This window comes from Candida albicans, chromosome R (assembly GCF_000182965.3).
Source record: "Candida albicans SC5314 chromosome R, complete sequence".
Lineage (NCBI taxonomy): Eukaryota > Fungi > Ascomycota > Pichiomycetes > Serinales > Debaryomycetaceae > Candida > Candida albicans.
Genome location: NC_032096.1, coordinates 1,938,628 through 1,964,670, shown reverse-complemented (window position 1 = coordinate 1,964,670; position 26,043 = coordinate 1,938,628). Strand labels below are relative to the sequence as shown.

General features: G+C 33.3%; 13 protein-coding genes across 13 annotated transcripts, besides 2 other annotated features; 10 read left to right on the top strand and 3 right to left on the bottom strand. All coding sequences in view use genetic code 12, as the record gives it.

The window, feature by feature from the left end:
- Nucleotides 1–118: 118 nt before the first annotated feature.
- LIP7 (Lip7p) lies at nt 119–1,399 on the top strand (the record flags this gene model as incomplete). The annotated part of the gene is made up of 1 exon (XM_711361.1): nt 119–1,399. The coding sequence occupies one exon, from the start codon at nt 119–121 to the stop codon at nt 1,397–1,399; it is 1,281 nt and encodes a 426-aa protein (XP_716454.1).
- A 90-nt stretch (nt 1,400–1,489) lies between these two features.
- Nucleotides 1,490–2,995, bottom strand: SUC1 (transcription factor; the record flags this gene model as incomplete). Its single annotated transcript, XM_711360.1, has 1 exon — nt 1,490–2,995. The coding sequence occupies one exon, from the start codon at nt 2,993–2,995 to the stop codon at nt 1,490–1,492; it is 1,506 nt and encodes a 501-aa protein (XP_716453.1).
- Nucleotides 2,996–3,412: 417 nt separating this feature from the next.
- Nucleotides 3,413–4,861, top strand: UGA33 (Uga33p; the record flags this gene model as incomplete). The annotated part of the gene is made up of 1 exon (XM_711358.2): nt 3,413–4,861. The coding sequence occupies one exon, from the start codon at nt 3,413–3,415 to the stop codon at nt 4,859–4,861; it is 1,449 nt and encodes a 482-aa protein (XP_716451.2).
- Nucleotides 4,862–5,096: 235 nt separating this feature from the next.
- On the top strand, nt 5,097–6,002 carry CAALFM_CR09190CA (uncharacterized protein; the record flags this gene model as incomplete). The annotated part of the gene is made up of 1 exon (XM_711357.1): nt 5,097–6,002. One exon carries the CDS (start codon nt 5,097–5,099, stop codon nt 6,000–6,002), a length of 906 nt encoding a protein of 301 aa, XP_716450.1.
- A 129-nt stretch (nt 6,003–6,131) lies between these two features.
- CDG1 (Cdg1p) lies at nt 6,132–6,929 on the bottom strand (the record flags this gene model as incomplete). The annotated part of the gene is made up of 1 exon (XM_711355.1): nt 6,132–6,929. One exon carries the CDS (start codon nt 6,927–6,929, stop codon nt 6,132–6,134), a length of 798 nt encoding a protein of 265 aa, XP_716448.1.
- A 2,378-nt stretch (nt 6,930–9,307) lies between these two features.
- Nucleotides 9,308–10,753, top strand: SSU1 (Ssu1p; the record flags this gene model as incomplete). Its single annotated transcript, XM_711354.1, has 1 exon — nt 9,308–10,753. The coding sequence occupies one exon, from the start codon at nt 9,308–9,310 to the stop codon at nt 10,751–10,753; it is 1,446 nt and encodes a 481-aa protein (XP_716447.1).
- Nucleotides 10,754–12,036: 1,283 nt separating this feature from the next.
- ERG13 (hydroxymethylglutaryl-CoA synthase) lies at nt 12,037–13,392 on the top strand (the record flags this gene model as incomplete). Its single annotated transcript, XM_711353.1, has 1 exon — nt 12,037–13,392. The coding sequence occupies one exon, from the start codon at nt 12,037–12,039 to the stop codon at nt 13,390–13,392; it is 1,356 nt and encodes a 451-aa protein (XP_716446.1).
- Nucleotides 13,393–13,500: 108 nt separating this feature from the next.
- On the bottom strand, nt 13,501–14,085 carry CAALFM_CR09150WA (uncharacterized protein; the record flags this gene model as incomplete). Its single annotated transcript, XM_711352.1, has 1 exon — nt 13,501–14,085. The coding sequence occupies one exon, from the start codon at nt 14,083–14,085 to the stop codon at nt 13,501–13,503; it is 585 nt and encodes a 194-aa protein (XP_716445.1).
- Nucleotides 14,086–14,804: 719 nt separating this feature from the next.
- Nucleotides 14,805–17,171, top strand: CAALFM_CR09140CA (uncharacterized protein; the record flags this gene model as incomplete). Its single annotated transcript, XM_711351.1, has 1 exon — nt 14,805–17,171. One exon carries the CDS (start codon nt 14,805–14,807, stop codon nt 17,169–17,171), a length of 2,367 nt encoding a protein of 788 aa, XP_716444.1.
- A 68-nt stretch (nt 17,172–17,239) lies between these two features.
- Nucleotides 17,240–17,519: a long terminal repeat ((pi-Ra) Long terminal repeat (LTR); about 280 bp long, 17 copies per genome).
- Nucleotides 17,520–17,819: 300 nt separating this feature from the next.
- On the top strand, nt 17,820–19,380 carry TUB1 (alpha-tubulin; the record flags this gene model as incomplete). The annotated part of the gene is made up of 2 exons (XM_019475568.1): nt 17,820–17,844; nt 18,059–19,380. The coding sequence occupies 2 exons, from the start codon at nt 17,820–17,822 to the stop codon at nt 19,378–19,380; spliced, it is 1,347 nt and encodes a 448-aa protein (XP_019331113.1).
- A 565-nt stretch (nt 19,381–19,945) lies between these two features.
- Nucleotides 19,946–20,803, top strand: CAALFM_CR09110CA (cytochrome-b5 reductase; the record flags this gene model as incomplete). The annotated part of the gene is made up of 1 exon (XM_711348.1): nt 19,946–20,803. One exon carries the CDS (start codon nt 19,946–19,948, stop codon nt 20,801–20,803), a length of 858 nt encoding a protein of 285 aa, XP_716441.1.
- A 623-nt stretch (nt 20,804–21,426) lies between these two features.
- Nucleotides 21,427–22,476, top strand: CAALFM_CR09100CA (pyridoxine 4-dehydrogenase; the record flags this gene model as incomplete). Its single annotated transcript, XM_711347.1, has 1 exon — nt 21,427–22,476. The coding sequence occupies one exon, from the start codon at nt 21,427–21,429 to the stop codon at nt 22,474–22,476; it is 1,050 nt and encodes a 349-aa protein (XP_716440.1).
- A 572-nt stretch (nt 22,477–23,048) lies between these two features.
- Nucleotides 23,049–24,332, top strand: CAALFM_CR09090CA (uncharacterized protein; the record flags this gene model as incomplete). The annotated part of the gene is made up of 1 exon (XM_711346.1): nt 23,049–24,332. The coding sequence occupies one exon, from the start codon at nt 23,049–23,051 to the stop codon at nt 24,330–24,332; it is 1,284 nt and encodes a 427-aa protein (XP_716439.1).
- Nucleotides 24,333–24,988: 656 nt separating this feature from the next.
- Nucleotides 24,989–25,252: a long terminal repeat ((upsilon-Ra) Long terminal repeat (LTR); about 264 bp long, 6 copies per genome).
- The last annotated feature ends 791 nt before the right edge of the window (nt 25,253–26,043 follow it).

Sequence of the window (26,043 nt, the reverse complement as noted above, 5' to 3'; positions counted from 1 at the left end):
ACATTATCTCAATAACTAGGAATAAACAGGGCTCTGATCAGTCCTTATAAAAAGAAAGAATGTTGTTTCTTTTGATATATCAAGCTCAACTTAGTTCTACTTAACAGATGCAAATCAAATGTTTGTTTTCCTTGCTTTGATCACTTTGACTACTTGTCTACAAATACCTCTCAATCCAACAATTGACGATTTCTATAATCCACCAAAAGATCTCGAAACAAGCCAATTGGGTGATGTTTTAAAATGGAGGAAAATGCCATTCCCGGTAACTAGCATGTTTGTAAATCTTCCAATTTCTAATGCATGGCAAATATCAGTTAGATCGCAAGATACATTAAACAATTCTCTTGCTATTGTTGCAACAATTTTAGAACCTCCTAATGGTGATAAAAACAAGTTGATATCTCATCAAGCTTTTGAAAACTCGCCATTATTACTGTGTTCCCCATCATATTCCATGCAAGTTCCATCATTCGAGACATTTCAGATTCAAGCAGATTTGATTTTTATTTCTGGTTTACTAAGCCAAGGTTGGTATGTGGTGGTACCAGATTATGAAGGACCAAATTCAGTTTTCCCTGTGGGACGACAATCTGCTTATTCTGTATTGGATAGTATAAGAGGCACAATCAAGTTCTTCAATTCAACTGGAAACTCAACTGTGAAAACAGCATTATTGGGGTATTCATATGGTGCAGTTGCTTCTCTTTGGGCATCAATTGTACAGCCCAACTATGCTCCAGAGCTTGAATTGGTGGGAGCAGCCGTTGGATGCACTATACCTAATATCACCGCATTTATTGAAAAAGTAGATGAAGGTCCATATTCAGGACTAATTGTTAATATATTCAATGGACTAGCAAATGAGTATCGCCATTTCAGGGACAGATTGATACATTTTGGTGCATTACAACCACTTGGATGTTTATTTCCCATTTGCAGAAAATTCTTTTTCCAAAAAATGATTGGTGGAGTATATGATGCCCAAGTGTTGACCGATGAAACTATAAAGGAAACCATTGAAATAAATAATCTTCTTTCAACTCGAGCGGTTCCACAAATTCCTGTATTTTTGTTTCATTCAAAATTCAATGAAATGTCACCGTTTTTAGAAATTTTGAAATTGGAAAAGCTTTGGTGCTCACAGTTAGGGGTTAATCTAGAGATAGCAGAAGATATGAGTTATAATCATATGGTTGAAGCCTTTTCTGGTATGCCAGCAGCAATCACTTGGATTGAAAAGAGGTGGAATAATTCAACCTTGGGAGGATGTAAACATGTTCACCGGTTGTCAAATTTTGAATATCCTGGCATAGCACCATTTCTCAGTCAGTACTTCCGTTCGTCTTTACAAATGGTGTTAAATAATAATCGTTATTTCAACAATACTACAAGATAGTTGTTAAAGTTCTAATTAATTCATTTCATCTATAAATTACGTAACATCGTATAAACGCCGCTTGTTTGTAAACCCCTTTTTTATTTTTTTTTATTTTTGATAATCTGGTATGTAACTGGGAGTAGGATTATCATTGCTTCCTGAATAAAATACAAGCGGATCAGTAAGAAAGGCGTCCAATGAGCCATTTGATTCCACTTCGGAAATGTAGCCGCCCAGTTGGGCACTGCTGAAGAAAATATCTATTTCCATTTTAGTTAATGCTTCTTTTATTCTATCATATTCTCGTCGTGGAATGATCATATCTGTCTTTTTCAATTTCGAAATCAAATCAAACATGCGCTGTAATGATTCATAACCTGAGACATCATTGCTTAAATTAATTGAGTCAATTAAGACAGTTGCTATCAGCAATAACTTGAATACCACCCCAGGTCCATTTGATTCAAATGCTCTCAAAGGTATACTCTTGATTTCTCCAAGAAATTGTTCAGATAACTCTATTGGATATTTGACACATAATGTAGTCACAAAGTCATCTAATAAGTTGTTTTTTCGTGTAATTTTCCAAGTCAACGCCTTCATCCAATATTTACTAACTATTATATTTGCCTTTTGGATATCTGGTGCCACTGGTGATATACAAATAGACTCTAGTTCTAGTTGTATTTTGTTGAGTAACCCAGCGGTCTCTGGAGGCATGGATATTGAATCATTCATTTGTATAAATCTGTCGAAAATGGCTTTCAGAGGGATGGAGAAAACCTTGACCAACTCTTTGAATCCATCAATTAATACTGAATATTGTTCATCATCCAACGAAAACTCTTTGATCGAGTTTTCAAGAACAACAGGGATCAAATCGTCAATACACATAAACCTTTCTGTGACCATTAACATAAAATATATTTTTCTCATTCGATGTGCTTCAGCAACTGGTTTCAGCTTATATGTCGATTCATTATGTAGTCCAATTATCTGAGCCATTGTGATAGCTTCTCTCAAATAAATAATTGCCGCTGGTTTGCTACCTTTATTCACTTCAGCCACATGTAAAAAAAATGATGTCAATATTGTCTCAAGGGTGGGAGTCATTTGATAATTCATAAACGTGCGAGCTCGAATACATTCACCAATAAAGTCCAATTTCTTAACGTCTTCGGGGATACAATAGGTCCCATTGTTACTAATAAAATCTATTTGATTGAGTATTGCTGCACTTAATGCACAGGCAAGTGCATAAGCTGACACATCTCGTTTAGTAATTTTCATATTCAAATCTGAGATCGACAAGACCGGCCAAATTCCATAATACCAAGTTTGATATGTCTCCAAACAGGGCTGTAACTTGTCCAACTGGAAATGCGGGATAAATGAATTTGTTTTGGGATCTTCTTTATTACTTAGATTATTAATTGCTTCTCGAGTTCTATCACGGATCTTCTTAGGACCACATTTTTTTCGTATTCGATTATTCGTACATTTCAAGTTATTAAGGACACATCTGGAACATGGGGTTTTCATATCACACTTGACTTTTCGAAAACTGCAAGAATCGCAGGGCCGTGTATAAGGTGCTCTTTTACCTTTGGACATTTGTTTCTAATGAACATTTAAAATCAACGCAAAGTGATTTAGTCACTAATGAAAAAAAAATGTAATACAGTAGATACTTCGGAGGGTAAGACAACAGTATATAGAAAGAAGAAGAAGAAGAAGAAGGAATATTTAGAGAAAAGTAGATTAAGTTCGATGTTGGTGGTTTTTATTTTCGGCTAAACAGCTTTGTGACTTTCCTGACCCGGAATTTTTCCTCCTTCTGACTCCACTCTAACGTGGTAATTTTTTTTTTTACACCAAGAAGTGAGACAACACCAAGAAAATATTTGTTTGCTTCGGCGATTTAATGCCCAAATGTATGCAAGCAAGAAACACGCCAAAAATAAATTACTAAAACCAAACACGCCATTATTATTATAGATTCAAAATCTATTATTGGTAACAGAAGTATTCATGTCCTCACAATCCCCAAGATTTAAAAGACAGAGATCTAAAACAGGATGTAAAAACTGTCGTTTGAGGAAAAGAAAATGCGATGAACTTCACCCCACTTGCACATTTTGTCATACTAGAGACTTGATTTGTGAATATAACGAAATAAAAATACTAAATCCAACATCATTTAAACCATCTAAAAGAATCAAGAAAGTGCAAAAAAACCCACTGGTGTCATGTTCTGATTTAATCCCACTAACCACAGATTTACATTTCCCGGAACCTATATTTTCTCCAATACTAAATACCAATGCATTATCCCCCTTGATACTTTATTTGGACGATCAAGGTATAGATTATGTTAGACAATTTGAACAAATCGCCAGTACACTTTCTTTGAGTCAATCTACAAATTATATAAAAAGTACTTTCCTAACTTTAGCATTTTCAAATGAAGCTATTCTGAATTTGTTAGCAGCGTGGGGTGCACTGCATTATGGTGATAGTGATGATGTTAACAAATATCTTATGTTAGCAAAAGGTTCTATTAAAAATCCTCATGACAGGTTTGACTATTTCACAACTTTTGCATGTTATTTGATTCAAATGGCCATCTATATAAATACCGGGGACACTCAAAACTGGTTTCAAATTTTCCGTAAATGTGAAACGATGATACGAGAATATGGAGGGTTAATCAAATTCATTACGGATTTCCAATATTCCAATGATTGTAAATTTCTAATATCAAATTTCCAATTTTACGATGTGATGTCTAGTGAATCACTTGAACGAGGGACGACATGTACCATGGATAAATATTTGAGTTTGTTCAAAGGAAGACGTATACTTGATGAAACTTATGGTGTCGATCCTTATCAAGGCTGTTGTCAACCCATATATTTATTATTAGGTGAAATTATGAACACATATGTCGAATTGAAAAAAGATAGACATAATATTGTGAACTGTGAAAGTGTCAATGTCAGAGTACAATACTATAAAAAGGTAAATGAAAAGGTCGATCATTTAATCCAAAGTATAGACAAATGTCAGCCGACACCAATACCTGATGGAGATGGCTTACAGTTGAAGTTATTTGAACTATGTTGTATCATCGGCCGAATGTACGTTTTATTGTACATCAAACAAACACAGCCAAAATCAAGTGAAATTCAACTTTTATTATTAGATGCAATATCGATTATTGATGAGTTGATATCTACGCATTTGGCTAGTAATCTAAGTATGGCATTGTTAATGTGTGGTATCACATGTGGCAATAAATACGATAGACAGAATATTAATGGGAAGTTTAAAATTGTATATGATAAATTTCGACAAGGAAATTTAAAGAGAATTTGGGAGATTGTCAAAGAATCTTGGGAAAGGAACCCTTTAGGGAACGTTTGTATAGATTGGTTAGATATTTGTCATGATTTCAATTGGAAAATATCCATGATTTAATATACATACTATACTGCTGACCTATAAGTGGGTAAGATCTTTCTATGATAATGACGGAATTTTGTGGTGATTGGTTGGTTGCGTATAGAAGAATCTGGAGAAGCGAACAAACAAACACAAACGAAAAAAAATCCCTTTAAAAAACAAAAAATGTAATCTAATAGCAGATTATACTTGATTGAGTCTCAAATAGCTTGTCAAATCATACAGTCAGTCACTAACAAATTAGTAGCAAATGGTCGGTCTTACAAAAGAACAGTTAAGTACATTTGAAAGGGAAGGAATGTTGTGCATCCCTGATTTTCTTACACCCGAGCAAACAGCCAAATTATTGGCAGAATCGAAAACACTCTTATCTAATTGTGACTTATCGACACATCCGAAAACAACATTCAAAACTGCCGATGACGACCACATTGGTGATAAATATTTTTTTGAGTCGTCTGATAAAGTTTCATTTTTCTTTGATACTGACGCATTTGATAAAGATGGGAATTTGCAAGTTGATTTATCCAAAGCAATAAACAAAATAGGGCATGGATTACACATTCATAATCAATTATTTCAAGAAACTACTTTTGATAAGAAAGTACAAGACATTGCTAGAAGCTTGGAATTTAAAGATCCCAGAGTTTTACAGAGTATGTGTATTTTCAAGCAACCAACAACAAAGACATCCAACAATTCCAGAGATAATGCTGTCCCACCTCACACTGACGCTACGTTTTTATACACTGATCCACAAACTGCCATTGGCTTTTGGTACGCGCTAGAGGATTGTACTTTGGACAATGGATGTTTAGCATATATTGCGGGTTCACATAAGAAATACCCTGTGACGAAAAGATTTGTTAGAGTTGAAGGTGGTGCCAAAGGTTGTAATTTCAAATACTTGAATGATAAGGAGCAGGAACCTGTTATTGAAGAGGAGGAGTATAAATACGTTCCTTGTAAAGCTGGTTCTTTGATCCTAATTCATAATTCTGTTTTGCACAAGTCTGAAAAGAATGCTTCTGACAAGTCACGTTACGCTTATGCATTTCATGTAATTGATGGTACCGCCCAATACGATCAATTGAATTGGTTACAAGTTCCTTATACTGGTGGTACTAATTTTTCGAAATTATACAATAAAGAGTAAGTCATTACGTAGCATTATCATAAATATATATGTAACATTATTTTTGAACAATATATAGTTAAAGATGTCAGAATGCACTACAAAAAGGAGACAAACAAAAAGTAAACATTAGTAATTATCGTTAAACCCTCAACAAGTCAGAGATTCTTTCTCATTAACCAATTGTCCTTGCCAACTGTAGTATTTGGACATGTCAACATGGTGTTTTCTACCGCTACTTGCTTCATACATTGAGCATCCATACATAGAAGCATAAGGAGGAGTGTATAAATGTAACGAAACACTAACTCGATTTTGCAATGGGTTTGACATTTTATGTAAACCAATGGAATCATTGATATAACCAACATCGTTTCTCTTCATACTAGTTTCTTGTCTGCATTGTAATTCTTCCCCTTCATGATCTGGGAAATCATATAAATGTTCGATCAATTCACCAGCAAGCATCTTTACACAACAATGAGCATCAGCATGATCATGAATGGCACTTGATTTACCTGGAGACCAAACCAATATTAACAAATTGGCATTACCATTCAAATTGATAATACCGTTACGCGAATAATTTCTTGATGGATCATGAAGAGCCAAATGTTGCCAATCGATTTCATTTGAATCATAATCAGCCATTAATTGTTTGACTTTTTCCACATCGATATCTTCATTGCTTAATCCTTTACCAGCCAATAATTGTTTCAAATCCATGATTAGTTGGTAGAACTTGGAATCTTTAGGTATACAATCTATGGTGGTTCCATTTATCTCACAACCATGATCGACAGTTGGAGCCAATGTGACTGGTTTGTGCTGGTATCTATTTAATGAATTTGTTGGTGGTGGAGATGTAGGACATGCCAAAGGAGGATGAGAAATCGATGTAGGAGTAGTGCATCTCTCAGCACTGAAAGTATATTGGTTCAAAAGCATTATAGCAATGATATAGTAAGTGATAATAAAAGAAAGTGGGAAATTAAAAAATGGAAAAACAAAAAATGAAATAAATAAATCTCTAGCTAAACTTAATTAGGTCTAATAAAATGTATAAGTTGAAAAATGAATAACTTGAAAGGCTGTCTATCGGGAAATATGACGTCTATTTATATTTGATATGAAGATACAAGATTTGGGGAAAAAAAAACTGTAACAATATTCCTTTGTTTGTTTGTCTTCTTTTTTTTTCTTGCACAAAATTGTTTGAATTATAGGGTGAAATGCTTGTGATAGGTCTAGAATAGTCTTGTGTAATATATCATTAGTAGGAGTTATCATGCAAGGTATCATAAACCATTGAATAGAGTATACTCTGTTAATTGATTAGTGGGTGTTAGTGTAAGCTTTTTTTTTTCTTGAGGATGGGGATTGAATTTGTTATGAGATTTAGCGATGCACAAAAACTGTTTGGACTGATCATACAGGAAAAAAAAAAAGAAACCACACTGCAGATTTCAAGAGTGAGTAATTAAGTAGTTAATTAATTACTTATGTCATGGATCAAACACTACCAATTGCTATAACCTTTAAACAGCCTTCATTAGCTCGATTGAATTATTTGATGAGTTGTCTTATGGATTCACTCTGTAGAGTTATGGAAATCACATTTCTTTTAGAATAAAAAATTTGCTCTTTGGAATGCGTGATATTTTGTTTAGTTTTCTATTGTTTCCAATTTCATAAGGTGATTTATATACGTAAATGCAAAACAAACCTTTTGTAAACATATTTTTGCAAACCCCTCATATAATTGAGTCAACTTATAACTATTGATCAAGTTTAGAAGTCAAATTGTTGTACATTGTTATGGTTATCTAAGCCAATCACAAAGCTCGGATACCCCGATAACAGACTTAGTCAAGTATTACTATTGCTTGAACGTGTTTTCTTCTTCTTCTTGGCAATCATTGGTATGTGATAGATAACTTTTATACCTAATGCCAACGAACTTAAGTAACTCTAGTTGTAAGATTACAAACCATTAAGTTAGAAGTTAAAAGTAAATAGTAAATTAACAACACCCAACAAAACCAAAGATAAAAATGAGAAATACACCCCCTCCCCCCCTAGTCCTGAAAAAAGAATTTGAATGTTGGTGGTTATATTTAGTATTGTATTGTATTGTTCATTTTCCTTCTGCGGGCTTTGCCAATTCCTTGTAAGTTTATTCGTCAGTCGTGGTTGAGAATCAGTAGTATTTCATAAAAATATAGTTGCTATTTTTGTGACTCTTCCTAAAAGAGTAGTGGTAGATAAAAGGAAAAAAAAAAAGATTGACAACGTGTCAACAAAATATCAAATAATCATAAAATCAAATATATCTTGAAACCAAGAGGAAAATCAAGCTTATTTATAGGGTTCACTGAACAGATCTAAATTCTAGGAACAAAATGAACCCCATATGTAGTATTTTGCAACTATTATTGTTGCAAAAGTGATTTTACGGGATGATGAAAGTTCACGTGACTTGACTGGCATATTGTGATTATAAATTCTATACTGCGATGTGAGAAGAGAAAAGAGAGGCAAAAAAAAAATTTTTTTGTTGTTCGGTTGGCAAGGGAAATAGCAATGACTATGAATGAATAAATGTGTGACTTGATTTTAATTTCTTTTTTTTTTTGGCACATACACTATATGCAGTTTGTGCTTGTGCGCACTACCTTTTTTTTCTATTTGTTATCTCTGGTGATTCAATTCCCTTGATGGAATCTGCAATCTGCATTTCCCTGTGCTGCAAGCTTCAGGTGATTTTATAATACAGTAGTCGTTACGATCGTTTTTTTGCAACAAATAAAAGATACGATCTCGATCAATCACCGAGACAGTCTTGGAATTCACCAAGGTACTTTCATGAACATTGTAGCGATGGTAATTCTTATGGGTTTAAGAAATAATCACGGTAATAAACGTATACCCGTGAAAACAAACTTAGACAAAAAGAGGAGAGAGAGAGGCTTGATTACAGTTAATCTTCTACACTGCACGACATTTTTTTTGTATGAGTAATTTTTTTTCTTTTTTTTGCTGCACTTAATTTAGGCTAGATTTTTCCTCGGTGTGTCACAATCTGCGAGTGATTCAAAGTCCTCTTCAACATGTTATCAATTCCGCAAAACATATATATAAATTCAATCAGCCACCTTATGTTTGGAAGTACTTATAAGTTATAAAAATATAAGATCAATAACTTTAAATTACTTTAAAACAGTCAACTCAGTTTACTATACTCAAAAGAATATCTGATTATCCCATTCCATTATAAATATAAGTTTAATCGATCTTTCTTTCTTGTTCTTCTTGTTTTTGCAATAATGTCGTCTTCGAGCCACAATGATAACAAAATTCCACCCGAAAAAACTACTACACCACCATTGCTGCTGCTGAATGAAGACATATATAATCCAGCAGATTCCTCAAATGTCTTATCTTCAAATCAAACATTGGTAAGCACCAACAACAACAACAACAACAACCAAAACAATAACCAAAACAATAACCAAAATAACGATGGTAAAGATACTATGGATCACTTATCTTATCTCTCAACTATTGATTCAAAACGACGTGAACAATCATATTTAAAATCATTTTATCAAAGATTTATCATTGAAGATGTTGTCAAAAATTTCACTCCAGCATATTTTGTTAGTGTTATGGGAACCGGAATATCATCCAGTCTACTATATAATTTCCCCTTTCCAGCATATTGGTTACAAATATGTGGTTATGTAATGTTTGGTTTGACGTGTACTTTCTTTATTGGCAATATCATTTTACTCATTATGTCATGTGCATATTACCCCAATAGATTTAGAGATTATCATGTTGATCCATCTCGAGCAGTTTTCATGGGTGCATTTTCCATGGGGTACATAACGATAGTGAATTTCATTGCCCTCATAACCAAAGGTGAACATATATATTTTGTGTGGACACTTTGGTGGCTAGCAGTGTTTTCAGCCATGTACACTTCCTTCTTAATCGTGTACTTGTCATTCATGTCAAAGCTAAATGAATCGGATGTGGAAGCCAAACTAAATGCTACCCTTTTGTTACCAATAGTTGCCATTACAGTTGTTTCTTCATCAGGGCACTCGATCGAATTGGATTTGCCTCATGTACATCAAACTGTTCTCACCATGATTGTTAGCTTTATGTTGTGGAGCTTGTCCATATCAATGGCATTTATGGTAATGACGTTATATATGGGGAGACTTATAATTCATAAAATTCCACCAACAAATTTAATCATGACAAGTTTCCTTCCTGTGGGTTTCTTGGGTCAATCATCTTATAGCATTTATCTTTTCGGAAACAATTTAAACAAGTTTATCCCCGAAGAATTACTTTACGGCAAAATTTCATTGTGTCTTTCAGGATTTGTTTCGGTGTTTTTATTATCATTTGGATATTTCATGTGTTTTGTTGCCGTTACTTCAGTCTTATCTAAAATAAGACCATTTGCCAAAAATCCAAATCCTCTGCATACAAACCGGTTCGGTCTTTTGAAACTCGAAAAAAGCTTTTGGTCAATGACTTTCCCTATGGGTACAATGTCTTTGTCAAACACGGAAATTGGACATGGTGGTGTTGGAAACTATCCCTTATTGACATTTAAAGTGATGGGGAGTATATTCGCTGCTGCGTGTATTTTCATTACTGTGGGGTGTTCTATTGGTGTCGTGGTGTATTCATTCAAAAAATTGAGAGAAGATATGACAAACAAAAATAAGTATCGTAATGAAAGCATGGTCTAATAGGTTTATTTAATAGAAATAATTAAACATAATACGCATTATAGTAGTAAAATGGTTATTAATTGTAGCTGAACTCAGAGTTGTCTACACAATTGTTATGCAAGTTATCACTATTAAGTCGCCTCTATTTGATCAACTGTATGTAATCTGAAGCTTTCTCAATAGTTAGCATCGCGCATACAAGGAAACAAAATGAAAAATACATCAGGTGAGGATAAGTCGTAGCCCTTCTCTACCAATTGATCATTCAAGTGGTTGAAGCAAATTCTAGCCGCAGCAAAAGGTGCCAAATAAAATCAGAGAGACAAGTAGCTAGGTGGATAATAATAATGCAGCTGGTTTGTTTTTCAATTGACAACAAGGACATTATATATTTGTGGCAGTCTTTCATTTATTTCCGTTAACGGGTTGCTATCTGTTGATTAGGACGGTTGTTAGCTATTATTTATAATTGAAGGATATCCTTGTAATTGATACAAACCAAACTGGTAGAAGTTTCTATTGAGTTTATTTTTTAAACTTCTTCTGTACAACAATGCTAATGCTATCATAAAAGTACATAGTTAGCCAAATTGGGAAGTCGAAAAACTGGTTGCAAACATTTGAAAAATTGTATAATCTGAAATGGTGTCGACAACCAAGAGTTTAAACAATCAAATACACCGCCACATTTACAATGCGCCTTTTATCATTGACTACAATTGTACAGCCATTTACTTATTCTCTCTTTTCCCCCTTCCCTCTTCACCCCCTGAAATATTTCCTTACATAACTTTCTTGGAAAGTTGTGGGGACAAATAATGTAGGTTTATTTTTTTTTTTGTTGTTCTCGGAGGTGAGGTGAGGTGGTGGTGCATTCTATACGACGATAGTGAGTGAATGAGTGAGTGAAAAAAGCCATATAAAAACATTACTTGTGTGGATTCTTTATTCCACGCCTTGCTTTTTTTTTACTGTCAAGTCGTCGTATAGATGATTTTTTTTTGCGCGTATTAATTTGTATATATTTTTTCTTGTTGCACACAAACAACAAAGACAATAATTTGATACTAAACTTGTACAAATCAATTTCCAAAAATTTTTCAAAAAGAAAAAGGAAAAAAAAATTTATATTTACTTTATAAACCACACTTCTTTTTCTACTTTTTTTGGTTTACTTTTCTCCTTCTTTTAAAAAAGTATCTGTTGGCTACTTAATTTACTAAAAAAAAGGTTTTTAAGAAGCTTCCCTCCTCATTTGTTTTCCTTCCAAGCATATATTCCAATCAGATCTAAAATTACATATGGTCATGACTAACTCACCACAAAACATTGGTATCAAAGGTATTGAAGTATACATTCCTGGTCAAGCTGTCAATCAATCCGATTTGGAAAAGTTTGATGGTATTCCACAAGGTAAATACACAATTGGTTTAGGACAAACCAATATGGCTTTTGTCAATGATAGAGAAGATATTTATTCTATTTCTTTGACCGTTTTATCTAGATTGATCAAGAATTATTCCATTGATACCAACAAAATTGGTCGTTTGGAAGTTGGTACTGAAACATTGTTGGATAAGTCTAAATCCGTCAAGTCGGTATTGATGCAATTGTTCCCAGGTAATAATGATATTGAAGGTATCGACACAGTTAACGCTTGTTACGGTGGTACCTCTTCAGTTATAAATGCTATTAATTGGATCGAATCATCATCATGGGATGGAAGAGATGCTATTGTTGTTGCTGGTGATATTGCTATCTACGACAAAGGTGCTGCCAGACCAACTGGTGGTGTTGGTGCTATTGCCTTATTAATTGGTCCAGATGCACCAATTGTATTTGATTCTATTCGTGGTTCATTTATGGAACACGCTTACGATTTTTATAAGCCAGATTTCACCAGTGAATACCCTGTTGTTGATGGTCATTTCTCATTAAGTTGTTATGTTAAAGCTGTTGACAACTGTTACAAAAATTACTCCAAAAAAATCACTGGTGATGCCAACAAGACTGTTGGTGTTTATGATCATTTTGATTTCAGTGCCTTCCATGTGCCAACTTGTAAATTGGTCACCAAGAGTTATGCTAGATTATTATACAATGATTACGTTTCTAACCCATCTAAATTTGCTGATTTAATTGATGAAACCACCAGAAAACACATTGACGGTTTAACTTATGATGAAAGTTTGACTGATAAAATATTAGAAAAGACTTTTGTTGGTTTAGCCAAAGATGAAACGAAAAAAAGAGTTCAACCAGCTTTGCAAGTCCCTACCAATACTGGTAACATGTATACAGCTTCTGCTTGGGTATCATTGGCCTCATTATTATACTATGTTGGTTCAGATAACTTGAAAAACAAAAGAATCAGTATTTTCTCCTATGGTTCTGGTTTGGCATCTACTTTATTGTCTGTCACTGTCAAAGGTGATGTGTCTGCAATTACTAAAGTTTTAGATTTTGATTATAAATTGGGTGATGGTAGAAAAATTCAATCTCCAGAAGATTACTTGGCAGCCATTGAGTTGAGAGAAAAAGCCCATTTGCAAAAGAGCTTTAAACCACAAGGTTCTACTGACAACTTGAGCCAAGGTACCTATTACTTGACTGAAATTGATGACAAGTTCAGAAGAGCTTATGCTATTAAAGAATAGATAAATATATGTGTATATCTATATATATGTATGTATATATGTCTGTAATAATATATTAATTCTGTATATTATATTATATTTTTAGATTAGTGACGAGGACGGGGCTTGCTATGTCGCTGCCCTTATTCGTTGCAATTCGTAGCTCAAGAACTTCCTATGAGCCGTTTTGAACCCCTTACTTGCTTTGTCTGGTATCTTCTTTTTTATTGGTGAGATGGGTGACTTAAATTTACTCTTCATTCGGGTTACCATTCGTCTTAGTCGGTCCTTCAAACCTGGTTTGGTAAGTATTTCCACTTCTGGTCCAACTCTTATAATCCTATAATCAAACAACTGATATTTTGCAATATACTCTATTTTAACAGCTTTATTAGCATGATGATTGGCATTCAATAAATTTGTATGGGAAGTTTGATCATGACAACGAAGTTTCATTTGCAGTGTTGGTTGATTTTGCGTTATTATGTTCATGTAGGTTGGTAGTGGGTTTATAATGCAGCAAGTTTCAACATTATTCATTAGCCAATATTTGGTATAAACTGATTTTCGTACCTCATTCAATTCATCAATATCATAATTTATGTGTCCATAACCTAGGTTTTTCAACAATAGATCATGAATCAATTGCAATCTAATATATTCCAATGCAGTCTTTTGTATTTCATTCTTTTCGTGTTGTAGAACCAAGAACATGAAACTATGCACCAATTTGAAAGAATTGACCTAAGAATAAAATAATTTCTAGCAAAAGAGTAATGGAAAAGCCTTCTAGTTTTTTTTTTATTTGACTCCTTGGTTTTCGGACATGAAAATTGATACTAATAAGTGTGTTTTTATTACCAAACCCAGTAAAAGTTGCAAATACAATTCTCATCAAAGTTTCTTTGAGAGTTGATACTTCTTTTTTTTTTCTGATATGGATTTTTCAAAACTAAGAAACAATACCAACTACAACAACAAGAAACATAAGTGTTTGCTTAATTCAATGACCTCGAGTCATATTCCCACGTTTTAAGTATGAGTGTTTTACGAAGTTGTGGATCCTATTTTAAATAAAACAATAATAGTAATAAAAAAAAAAACCTTCTTTGCTTTTCGAGAATTTGTAACACATTGTTTCTTTCTTCCCACAGCAACCAAATTTTATTTTATTTTTTCTTTTGGGACTTACCCACAGTTGCTCAATTATGTATAACAAGGGTAGAAACTCTGTGGGATTCCCTCCTTAAAAATATAGCAATCCTTTTTCTTCACAACGATTGCTATATGACCCCCCCCCTAAGCATTCATTGCTTTTATATATATTTAATAATGTATTTCTCTTGTTCAGGATAATTATCACTATTTGTGACGTTTAATTTTTACATTTCTTCTTCTTCTTCTTCCTATTTCAACATTAAAGAACATTTAATATGTATTTCCCAATCATTGTATGGTTATATGTATCTATCACTTTTGTGGTTGCCAATTATGGTTTTGATCAATGGACAAATGATGATTTAAAACAATTTTTAAAAGAACGTAAAGTTGCATTCAATGATGCCTTGGAGAATCCAAAATTAATTAGTTTGGCTAATGAAGAAGCTAAGAAATTAGAAAAAGGTTACAAGAAAGTTACTGAAGAATTAAATAACAATTTGAATCCTCCAGATGATTCATTAAATGATTATTTGAATTTTGATTACTTATTTGGGAAAAGAAAAGAAAATTATTCAATTAAAGAATGGATTTTTGAAAGTTGGCCAGTAACCAGTTTGCAAACTTTTTTAACTCAAAATAATATCCAATATAGTGCAAAGGATACCAAAGATGATTTAATCAATAAGGTTAAAGATCAATTTGATTCTATTTCTAAGAAAAATCATGGGTCTAGTTTTTATCCTGGCAATTGGTTATATGAATCTTGGTCAGAAAATGATTTGAAAGATTGGTTGAAATCTTATGGCATTGAATTTAATCCTAGTTCAACAAAGGATCAATTGGTTGAAAAATTAAAAGAATTTAGTTATCAAGCCACTCATTCAATTAGAGATTCCAAAGAATCTTTATTTGATTCATTGGATTTATTTGATAAAACCATTTTTGATAAAAAAGGTCAAATTGAAGATGAATTTTTCCAAACTTGGTCATATTCTCAATTACGTGAATGGCTTTATTTACATGGATTTATTGACACTAAACCAGGAATTTACGTTGAAGATTTGGATAAGGAAAAATTAGTCAAGATTGCCCAAAGTTATAAGAAATGTTTGTTGAGTGACATTCATACTTGGTTGGCAAACACTGAAAAGAAGTCTCAACCTTGGATCACAAAGGGAGAACAAAAGTCTCAGAAAAAGAAGGGTAGTAATTTGATTAATGATACATTCTTTGTTGGTATTAATAATTGGTCCAAGGATAAATTGCGTGAATTCTTGGATGTCAGAAAAGTTCCTTACTCAATATTTACCACCAAACATCAATTAATCAAGTTGGTGCAAAAGCACAAGTTTGATCCAGTTCACGTTGAAACATATGCTTGGATTGTTGATGATGTCTCTACTGATTCTATCAAGCAATGGTTAATTGAACAAGGTGAAAATGTAGAAGGTACAAGAAAAGATATTGTGTCTGCCTTCCAAAAACAATTTGAGTCTTTGAAAAAAGGATTTAAGGATGCTTTCAACAATGTTGATCTGCAAATTCGTTTATTTGCACCAGATATTAATGGCTATAAAAGGTACTTGCAGAAGAAATTGAGTGAAGCTGAATATAAAAAGTTGACTGAAGACCAAATTTCACAAGGTTTTAAAGTTGTTCAAGAATATTATAATCTGGCTGGTGATGCTGCGAAGGAAGAATTTACAAAGACAACTTATTCAGCTGAGGAAGCATTGGATCAAATTGAAGAAGCATCATACGAATACTCACTTGAATTCTTACGTAAGCTTGAAAAGGGAGAACATGATGTTACTAGTTTTATCAAAGATGCCCGAGTTGCAAGTAAAAGTTTTGCTTTGTCTTTAATTACCAAATTGAGAGAAAATGCACAAAAATTACAAACTGACGCGTTGAATAAAGTTGGAAGCTGGTGGTATGGTGCCAAGAGTGGATTCAGCAACAAGGTTGACGAGGCCCATCAGGTTGTATTGGATGTTCATGACCAAGCCGTGAATTACCAAGAACAAGTTGGCAGTCAATACCTGTCTATTAAGGCTGAAGCCGATGAAAAGTATGATTCTATTGCAAAGGAGGCTACTCAGCAATACGATACAGCTGTGCAAAATGCTCAAGAACAATACAAGCAGGCACAAGAACATGTATCTAAATTTGCCGATGACGTTGGGTCTCAGGCTACTCAAACTCATAAAAAACTTGAAAAGGATTATGTGACTTATAAATCCAAGATCTTTTCTTTCCTTACTAACGTCTACCGTGGTATAATGTATCGTCTTTCGATATTCAATAGCAATGCCTATGATGCTGCAAAATCGACAGGAGACGTAATAAATAATCAGTGGAATAGCGTTGTTCGTACTTACTCCAACGCCGATTTGAAAGCCTATCTCAGATCATTTGGTTATAGCTACGATTGGTTGTCAGCTTTAAACAGACGTGAATTGTTGAGTTTGGCAACTTTCCAAAACAAATTATTCAGTGGATATGACAACTTGCAAAACTGGGAAAAATCTGTTGGTGAAGTTTTAAATGATGCTAGTGATGAATTGAAAATTAAATTGGGATTGAAAAAAGAACCCAAAAGCTTGATTGCAAAATTGAAGTCTGTAGTTGGTTTTTAGCGTATGTTTGAATTCATAGTTACTTGTTTCTGTGTTAGGAAGTCTAGTTTTTTATTTTAGCTATTTATTGTTGTTCGGTCGGATCCTCTGAATCTCTTTCGCAGACAAGACAGATTATCTTTGGAACGTAATATAGTATTCAGTTTGAAATAGCTGGTCTATTCTGAGCACAAACTAAATAGCAATATCAATTAAATATAAAATATGTTATATTTGAGTATAAAATTCTTGATCGTTAAAAAGAAAGATATATAAAATTATATAAAAGTATTCTTGAATAATCTTCTTTATAAATAATAAATGGTCGTGTAAAATAAACCAAAAATATAGAAATGTTACGAAACAACATTATGTTTTATACGAATCGAGTGAATGTTAGGGGAGAGAGAAAAAAAACAAATTGTATATGATTACACGACCATACAAAAATTTTGCGAATTGAGATTCTGAGCGTCTAAAACTCAAAATGTAAACAAATCAATTTCTCTGACACGCCCGTCTATACTAAAATTTTCTACTCTCTCTTTTTTAAAAACAACTCTTTCGTTAGTAATTCGTTTTTTTTTTTTGGGCTTTTCCCTTTTTCTTCTACCCTTTTTTTCAATAGAAACAACTACACATATTTTTATCGATAATATAATTCAAAAAATGAGAGAAGTCATCAGTATTAATGGTATGTCTTAGTGATTGTTTACCGTTTCAAAATCGCCATCAGTTTTTTTTTTGGGGATGGATTGAAAACACTAAGATCCGGTTTTTTTGGTTGTCTTGATTTCAAAGTTTGATCCAAGCTTCATTAGTAAGCAGCCATAACAATCCATCTTAAACGCGTCGATTTTTGATTGAATCAATCAAAGAATTCTGTTCATACTAACGCCATTGTATAGTTGGTCAAGCCGGGTGTCAAATTGGTAACGCCTGTTGGGAATTGTATTCACAGGAACATGGTATTAGACCAGATGGGTATTTACAAGAAGGTTTAGACAGACCAAAGGGAGGAGAAGAAGGTTTTTCTACTTTTTTCAGTGAAACTGGTTCAGGTAAATACGTTCCTCGTGCCTTGTATGTTGATTTGGAACCAAATGTCATTGATGAAGTTCGTACTGGTGTTTACAAAGATTTATTCCACCCTGAACAATTGATTGCCGGTAAAGAAGATGCCGCCAATAATTATGCTAGAGGTCACTACACTGTTGGAAGAGAAATTTTAGACGACATTTTAGATAGAGTCAGAAGAATGAGTGATCAATGTGACGGATTACAAGGTTTCCTTTTCACCCACTCTTTGGGTGGTGGTACCGGTTCCGGTTTGGGTTCTTTGTTATTGGAACAATTATCTTTGGATTACGGTAAAAAATCCAAATTGGAATTTGCTGTTTACCCAGCTCCACAAGTGTCCACTTCAGTTGTTGAACCATATAATACTGTGTTGACTACCCACACCACTTTGGAACACGCCGATTGTACTTTTATGGTTGATAATGAAGCCATCTACGATATGTGTAGAAGAAACTTGGATATTGCCAGACCAAATTTTAGTTCATTGAACAACTTGATTGCTCAAGTTGTGTCATCCGTTACCGCCTCTTTGAGATTTGACGGTTCCTTGAATGTTGATTTGAATGAATTCCAAACTAACTTGGTTCCATACCCAAGAATCCATTTCCCATTGGTCAGTTATGCTCCAGTTTTCTCCAAGAGTAGAGCTACCCATGAAGCCAACTCTGTTTCTGAAATTACTCAATCTTGTTTTGAACCAGGTAACCAAATGGTCAAATGTGACCCAAGAACTGGTAAATACATGGCCACCTGTTTGTTATACCGTGGTGATGTTGTTACTAGAGACGTTCAAAATGCTGTTGCTCAAGTTAAATCTAAAAAGACTGTTCAATTAGTCGATTGGTGTCCAACTGGTTTCAAGATTGGTATCTGTTACCAACCACCAACTGCCATTAAGGGATCTGAATTGGCCAGTGCTTCTAGAGCTGTTTGTATGTTGTCTAACACTACTGCCATTGCTGAAGCTTGGAGAAGAATTGACAGAAAATTCGACTTGATGTACTCTAAGAGAGCCTTTGTTCACTGGTACGTTGGTGAAGGTATGGAAGAAGGTGAATTCACTGAAGCTAGAGAAGACTTGGCTGCTTTAGAGAGAGATTATATTGAAGTTGGTACTGATTCTTTCCCTGAAGAAGAAGAAGAATATTAGGTAGTATGGTTGATCGTGTTCTTACTTTGTTGCTAATGTTTAAATTTTTTTAATTACAAAGGTCTGGGTTTTTCATTATAATTTTTTCTGATTTCTATTCTTTTTTTTTTCTACATAATCATTTTTATTATTTACTATACCTGTTCTCTAATTCTTATATATATATACCATATATACCCGAACTCCCAAGCCCGATTTTTAATTTTTACTTTTGGAATTGACTCTCTTGGTGTGTCAAATGGTTAAGAGGAGGGAAATATATCTTTAGTTTATATATATTCAATTTTCTTTTATATTTCAATATGGCACTTTGTTTTTGAAAGTAATTACAAAACATGATGCAAAATCGCTTGTTATTTCTAAAGATGGAGATTTCTTCGCCAACCGAGCGATTTATTTATTTGTAAACCGTTTCATTTTCAATTCTTTTTTTTTCTTTTTTCCCCTTCCTAAATTTTTTTATTTTATTTTTTTTTTTCAATACATTTGTGCATCCCTACTTTTGTTCAAACCGAATTCATTACTGTCAATCGTTACATTCTAGTCTGTTTGTATTTCATTGAAAATGGAGGATAAAAGAGAATTACTCAAACAACCAATTCATGGTATATATATTCCAATAGGGTTAATTTTATTTGGTACCTGGATTTTTGGTTGGGAATATATGCCATATTCAATCGGATTCATTGTTGTCATAGTGTCTATACAATATTATGGTGCTTTGAAACGTGCTTCTTCTATGCATCAAGTTAAATGGCAAGAATTTGAGTTGTTGGATAAGACATTAATTGCCCCCATGACATCGATTTATCGTTTCAAATTAAGAAGAGAAGATGAAGTGTTAGACATTCCTACTGGACATTCTTTAGCTTGTTGTTTTAATGTTGATGGTAAAGATGAAGTCAGATTTTACACTCCGATTTCTAATCAATTTGATAAAGGGTTTTTCGATATTTTGGTTAAGCATTATGAACATGGTGTCGTTACAAAAAAATTGGCTAATCTTCAAGTTGGACAAACAGTTCAATTTAGAGGACCATTTGGAAAATTACAATATGTACCAAATCTGGCTAAAGAATTGGCTTTAGTTGCAGGAGGCACTGGTATTACCCCAATGTTACAAGTCATTACTGCTATTATCACTAATCTTGAAGATGATACTAAGATCAAATTATTATTTGCTAATAACACCGAAAGGGATATATTATTGAAAGATGAATTGGATAATATGGCACAAAAATATCCAGGATTGGAAATTAAATATGTTACAGGTAAATTTGTTGATAAAAAACTGTTTGAATTTTTGCCTTCACCAACTTCTGATTCAAAAATATTTATTTGTGGTCCACCAGCATTTGTTGAATATATCAATGAAATGACTAAAGACGCTGGGTTTGAAAAAGACCAAGTGTTTTGTTTTTAATTGAAAAGACCGTTGTTTTGAATTGTATATAGAAATTTTTTTTATAACCCAAAAATAAGAATAATCAAGGAATGATGTATTGATTTAGTTTAAACGTAACCTATCTGATGTAATATAATAGCTCTTCGAACCATTGAATACATTGATATTGGCAGGATCAAGAGTTTAAAAGAAAAAGAAAGCCTATAAGCAGAATATCCGATGAGGTTTTAAGAAGAGACTTAAATTTCAAATTGTCAGGATGTATGGCACCCCTCTAGTTCTCTACTAACGGGTTAATCATAAGACTAAAAATACGGAGATTGGCTTTGATGACTGAGTTAGTTGTTCAAAATCTCTTATGTACGGATATTAGGCCAGATTTGGCGAGTATCCGAATCGGAAATATGCTAAATTTAGTATGACGTTGAAAATGAGCAAGAATTCCCGACAAATTCCCCCTAATTGGGGGAGTATTTTTAATGGCTGATAATGAATTTGTTCATACATTCAAAGGATTCCTGATTTTTAGGTTGAATGAAATTAGTATCTATATAAACCTGGTACAAATCTCAAATTTTCCCGACCATTTACAAAAGGTAATTCAATTTTTTTTTTTTTCAAATTAACCACCCACACAACAAATGTCTTTTAAACCTGTCGAAATATCGGGAAAGTTTGGATTTGGGACAATGTCCATGACTTGGACACCAACGCCACCACCAGCACAACAATCCATTGATACCTTGAAATTTGTGACATCACATCCAAAATTTGGAACTAAATTGATCAATGGTGGTGAATTTTATGGTCCAGATTTTGCTAATTTGAAATTATTAAAACAATTTTTAGAAGAAAATGATCCTGAAGAAAATAAACAATTGATTATATCTATTAAAGGAGGTGCTGATAATGAAACATTAAAACCAAATGGTACCAAAGAGTTTGTTTCAAAATCAATTGAAAACATTGTATCATTTTTCCCTAAACAAAAACAAAACAGACCAAAATTATTATTTGAGATGGCCAGAGTTGATCCTTCTGTTCCCTATGGAGAAACTATTGGTTATATCAGTGAATATGTGAAACTGGGTGTGATTGATGGTATTTCTTTATCTGAAGTTGGTAAAGAATCCATTCAGGCTGCTTTGAAAGTATTTCCAATATCATGTGTTGAATTAGAATTGTCATTGTTTTCACAAGAAGTTATTACCACTGGTATATTGGAAGAATTGTCAAAGCACAACTTGCCACTCATTGCTTATTCACCATTGTGTCGTGGTCTTTTAACAGATTATGCAGTTGAGAATTCAGATACATTTTTGGCATCAATCCCACAAGGTGATATTAGACATCATTTGGACAAATTTCAACCAGACACTTTTAACAAAAACTTGCCCGCTTTAAAGGAATTATACAAGTTTGCTCATGAAGTTAAAAACACAACTTTGGAATCTTTGGCATTATCATGGATTGTTACAGTTTCGGAAGCAAGAAATTTCCGAGGCATTGAAAAAGTGACCAGAATTTTACCAATTCCTTCTGGATCAACTAAAAAGAGAGTTGAGTCAAATTTTGGAAGTTTAATAGAGTTGACTGATGATGATTTACAATCAATCGATGAAATTTTTGCCAAATATCCAATTAGTGGGTTGAGATACAATCAATTTCTCGAAGGAACTCTTTTCCAATAGAAAAAAATGGCATGTTCAATAGCTGGTTGTTCGGTATTTCAAATCCGATACGGTTACGGTTAACGGTTGCAAAGTATAAGCTTTAGTGAACATTCCGAATTCATATAGATTTTTTACTTTAAATATTACTTTTGAATGTGATTTTTTTAGACATTTATTTGATTCCGAGTATATAGCACGATGCAGTGAAACAAACAACTTGAAGAATAAGTGATAGGTGTTAGTAGCAACTGTGGGGTACACTTCATGCTATGTGAGTGAGAATGTTGAGTAGTACTGTGTTGTTTGTTATTCTTTTTTTTGTTTCGTTTCATTTTTTGGAATGAATGTTATCAGACATTCCCTTCTCAAACATATCTATACCCACCACCTTTTTTTGCAGTTGTTGATGATGATACGCTGTCAAGTTTCACAATTAGATGTACACGTCAATCATAAACCTTGAAATGGGGTGTTTTGTTTTGCTATCATTTATAAAGCTAGCTTTGTCAACATGATCACGGATTGATGAAAAAAAAAATGTGTGAGTTCTGTTACATTGCAAAGGTACTATCATAATTCATTTGTTACCAATGAGATTATTCAATTCAATTATACTTTTAGCGGGTATTCAAATCCCATTAGTCTTAGCCAAATTAGTTCAAAATGTTGAAACATTTGACCTCAATGAAAACTCACCCATTAAATGTTTCAACCTCGACTTGATTCATGGGAAAACTCAATTAAAAGTCGAAGCCAATGGAGTACCACACCAACAATTGCCATTGAATGTTCATCGAAATACCAAACTTTTACATATGGATAAAGATAAAGGTGATGACGATTTCCAAGTTGAACTGCAATCTTTCAATATTTATGAAACTTTGGTTGATGGATTTGAGAAGGAAGAACTTAACCTTTATGAACCAGGACAATATTGTGTTCTGTTCAATGAAAACAAGGAATACATTGCAACATTCCATTCAAAAGTCACGTTGGTTGAAAACATTGATGTAATTGATATTTCTAATGAAGCTTATAAACATGCTATCTCTGCTATTATTGGTGGATTAATTATTGCTGGAATTGTTGCCAAGTATCAAATTACTGGATTATCCAATATTTCTCCTATTTCAGCTAGAATTTTTTCACTTTTGGTAGTTTATTTTGGTTTCAATTCTGTGATGATGATTTTGGAATGGTACTGTTATTATAGCCCTTCCTCATTTAGTTATTTGTTTGTTGAAAACTATTTCAAGAACATTGTCGGTAGCATTATCACCTGTTGGGATACTTATGTCACTATTATGGTTTATTTTGGAAGTGGGTTCAAAAACCTTGGCTACAAGGCTCCATCTAATACTTCTTGGGTGAAGAGAATAATCTTGGGATCACTTTTATTTGTGTCGGTTGCCTCATCTTCTAAAATCACAAAAACTGTTTTGAAGAGATCGATTATTGTTGATGATAAACTCCAAGATGTCTTTACTTATTTTGATCCAAAGGACTCGTTTTTGAAAAATAGCTTTATCTCAGCTGTTTTCAATTCGATTACGGTTATTTTAGGAGCTGGTCTTTTGGTTTGTGTGACTGTTCTTCCATTTGTTTATGGATATGTCATCTACAATAGATTTACCAGAACTGGTGAACATGTGAATCAGCAATTGATGAAAAAGACATTGTTATATCATGGAATCTATGCCTGGATTATTGGATCGGCCTTGTACTATTATTTTGATGCAATGAAATTGGTCGAGGATTATGTTCCTTTGGTTATTTTATGGCTGATCTGGTACTCTGAGAGACCATACGTTGCATTAAAGGGTCTTGAAGATGATTTAGGACATTTGAAGGGTATAAAGGAGTTTTATTTGTAAGTGGAGGGTTTTCGTACGTGTGTGTATAGTATGTATTTCTTTGTAAAGTAAAAAAGAAAAAAAAATAGTCAAGTATCAAGTTTAAATTGTGTCAATTGAGACATGTCAAGAAAGTAAGAAGCCTGAGCATAAGGCTCTATAATACTTGGTGATCATGTAAACAGAGATTAGGAGATAGTTGGCAGGTTGTTTTCATAGTAATGAGAGGTTCAATATTAAGTGATTTGAAATTAAAAACTACAATACAGTGTCAAATTTGACATTAAAGATTTGTAGATTGTTTGCAGTGGCATTATTATTATAGTTGAAACTCTAGACAAACTATACTGCTTTACTGTATATGAAATATTAAAAAAGACATGAATTTATAAAGTTTGCGTATCGCTATATCTACTTATAGGGGGCATTGTCATGAGTAAATCAGTTGTGTCTATGCCATTAGTAAGCAAGTGATTGTCTAGACCATCTCAAGGCTATAATGAGATGAGGTTATTAGTAATCAAGTGCCGTACGAAGATTACTAATCCATCGGATCTCATCTAGACTCTTACAAACCCAAACTCTATAAATTCGTCTCTTATTCCTCTATTTTTATTACTTTGTTTACTATTTTTGTTCAATATACGATTACATCTTTAACTTTCCTACGACAGGCATGTTATGGATAAATCAATTGATGTCAGTCGATACCATTATGTCAATACTCWAATGATCAGTTGTGGCCACGTCAGCAGCAAACAAGTGATCATCCTGGGCTACATAACTAGCGGTTAGACCACGCTAGACGAAGATTGATTATCAAAGGGTTTCGTCCTCGGCTTTAGCCAATCCGAAGACTACAAATAGGTATGAATTTTACTCTAGTTTACAATTGTTCATCTTGTTCGATATACGATCATAACCTATAAATTAGTATAATAGGGCATCTTTAATATAAGTATTAATAGTGTCATTTTTAGTGGCCATGTCGTATCTATCTGATTTTGAAAAATGTAAAAACTGACAATACACAACTGCAGTGTTTTTGACAGAGAAAGGTGAAGATGTTTAATTTAAACACTTTTTTAAAATTTATCTACTGTTCTGAACAACTATTGAAGTCCTAGTGTATAGGTGAGTGTAAGGTAATACGTACTATATCAATCCTATCCAGTGGGCACTACTCTTTCGTAATCGGACTATTGTCACGCCACTGAAACTCGGATAAAAATACCCTCCTAGATGCCCTTGCTGTCGACTATTTCTATAGGCTTTGTTGTTCCGTATCTCTTTCTCAGACGATGGTGAAACTCTCTAGTAAAATCTTATAAGGGGATTAGTTTGAAATAGCTATTCTATTCTGAACACAAACTAAGTAGTCGATATAATTAAATATTAAATATATACTTTAATTATGAAATGATGAATGATTGTTAATGATTGATTAAAAATATATATAAAACTACATAAAAGTATTCTTGAATAAGCTTCTCTATAAATAGTAAACAGTCGTGTAAAATAAACCAAAAATATAGAAATGTTACGAAACAATAGCTTTCTATATACCACACTAGAGCAAATACACGCTATTTTCAGCATTGCCGAACTATCACAATGAGGTAAATATTTTTTTTTGATAATTTTTGGTAATATTTTTTACTCCAAAAAAATAAACAGCTCTCAACTTCTTTGGAAATTGTACAATTTACAAACAACCCAAGGTTAAACTTTT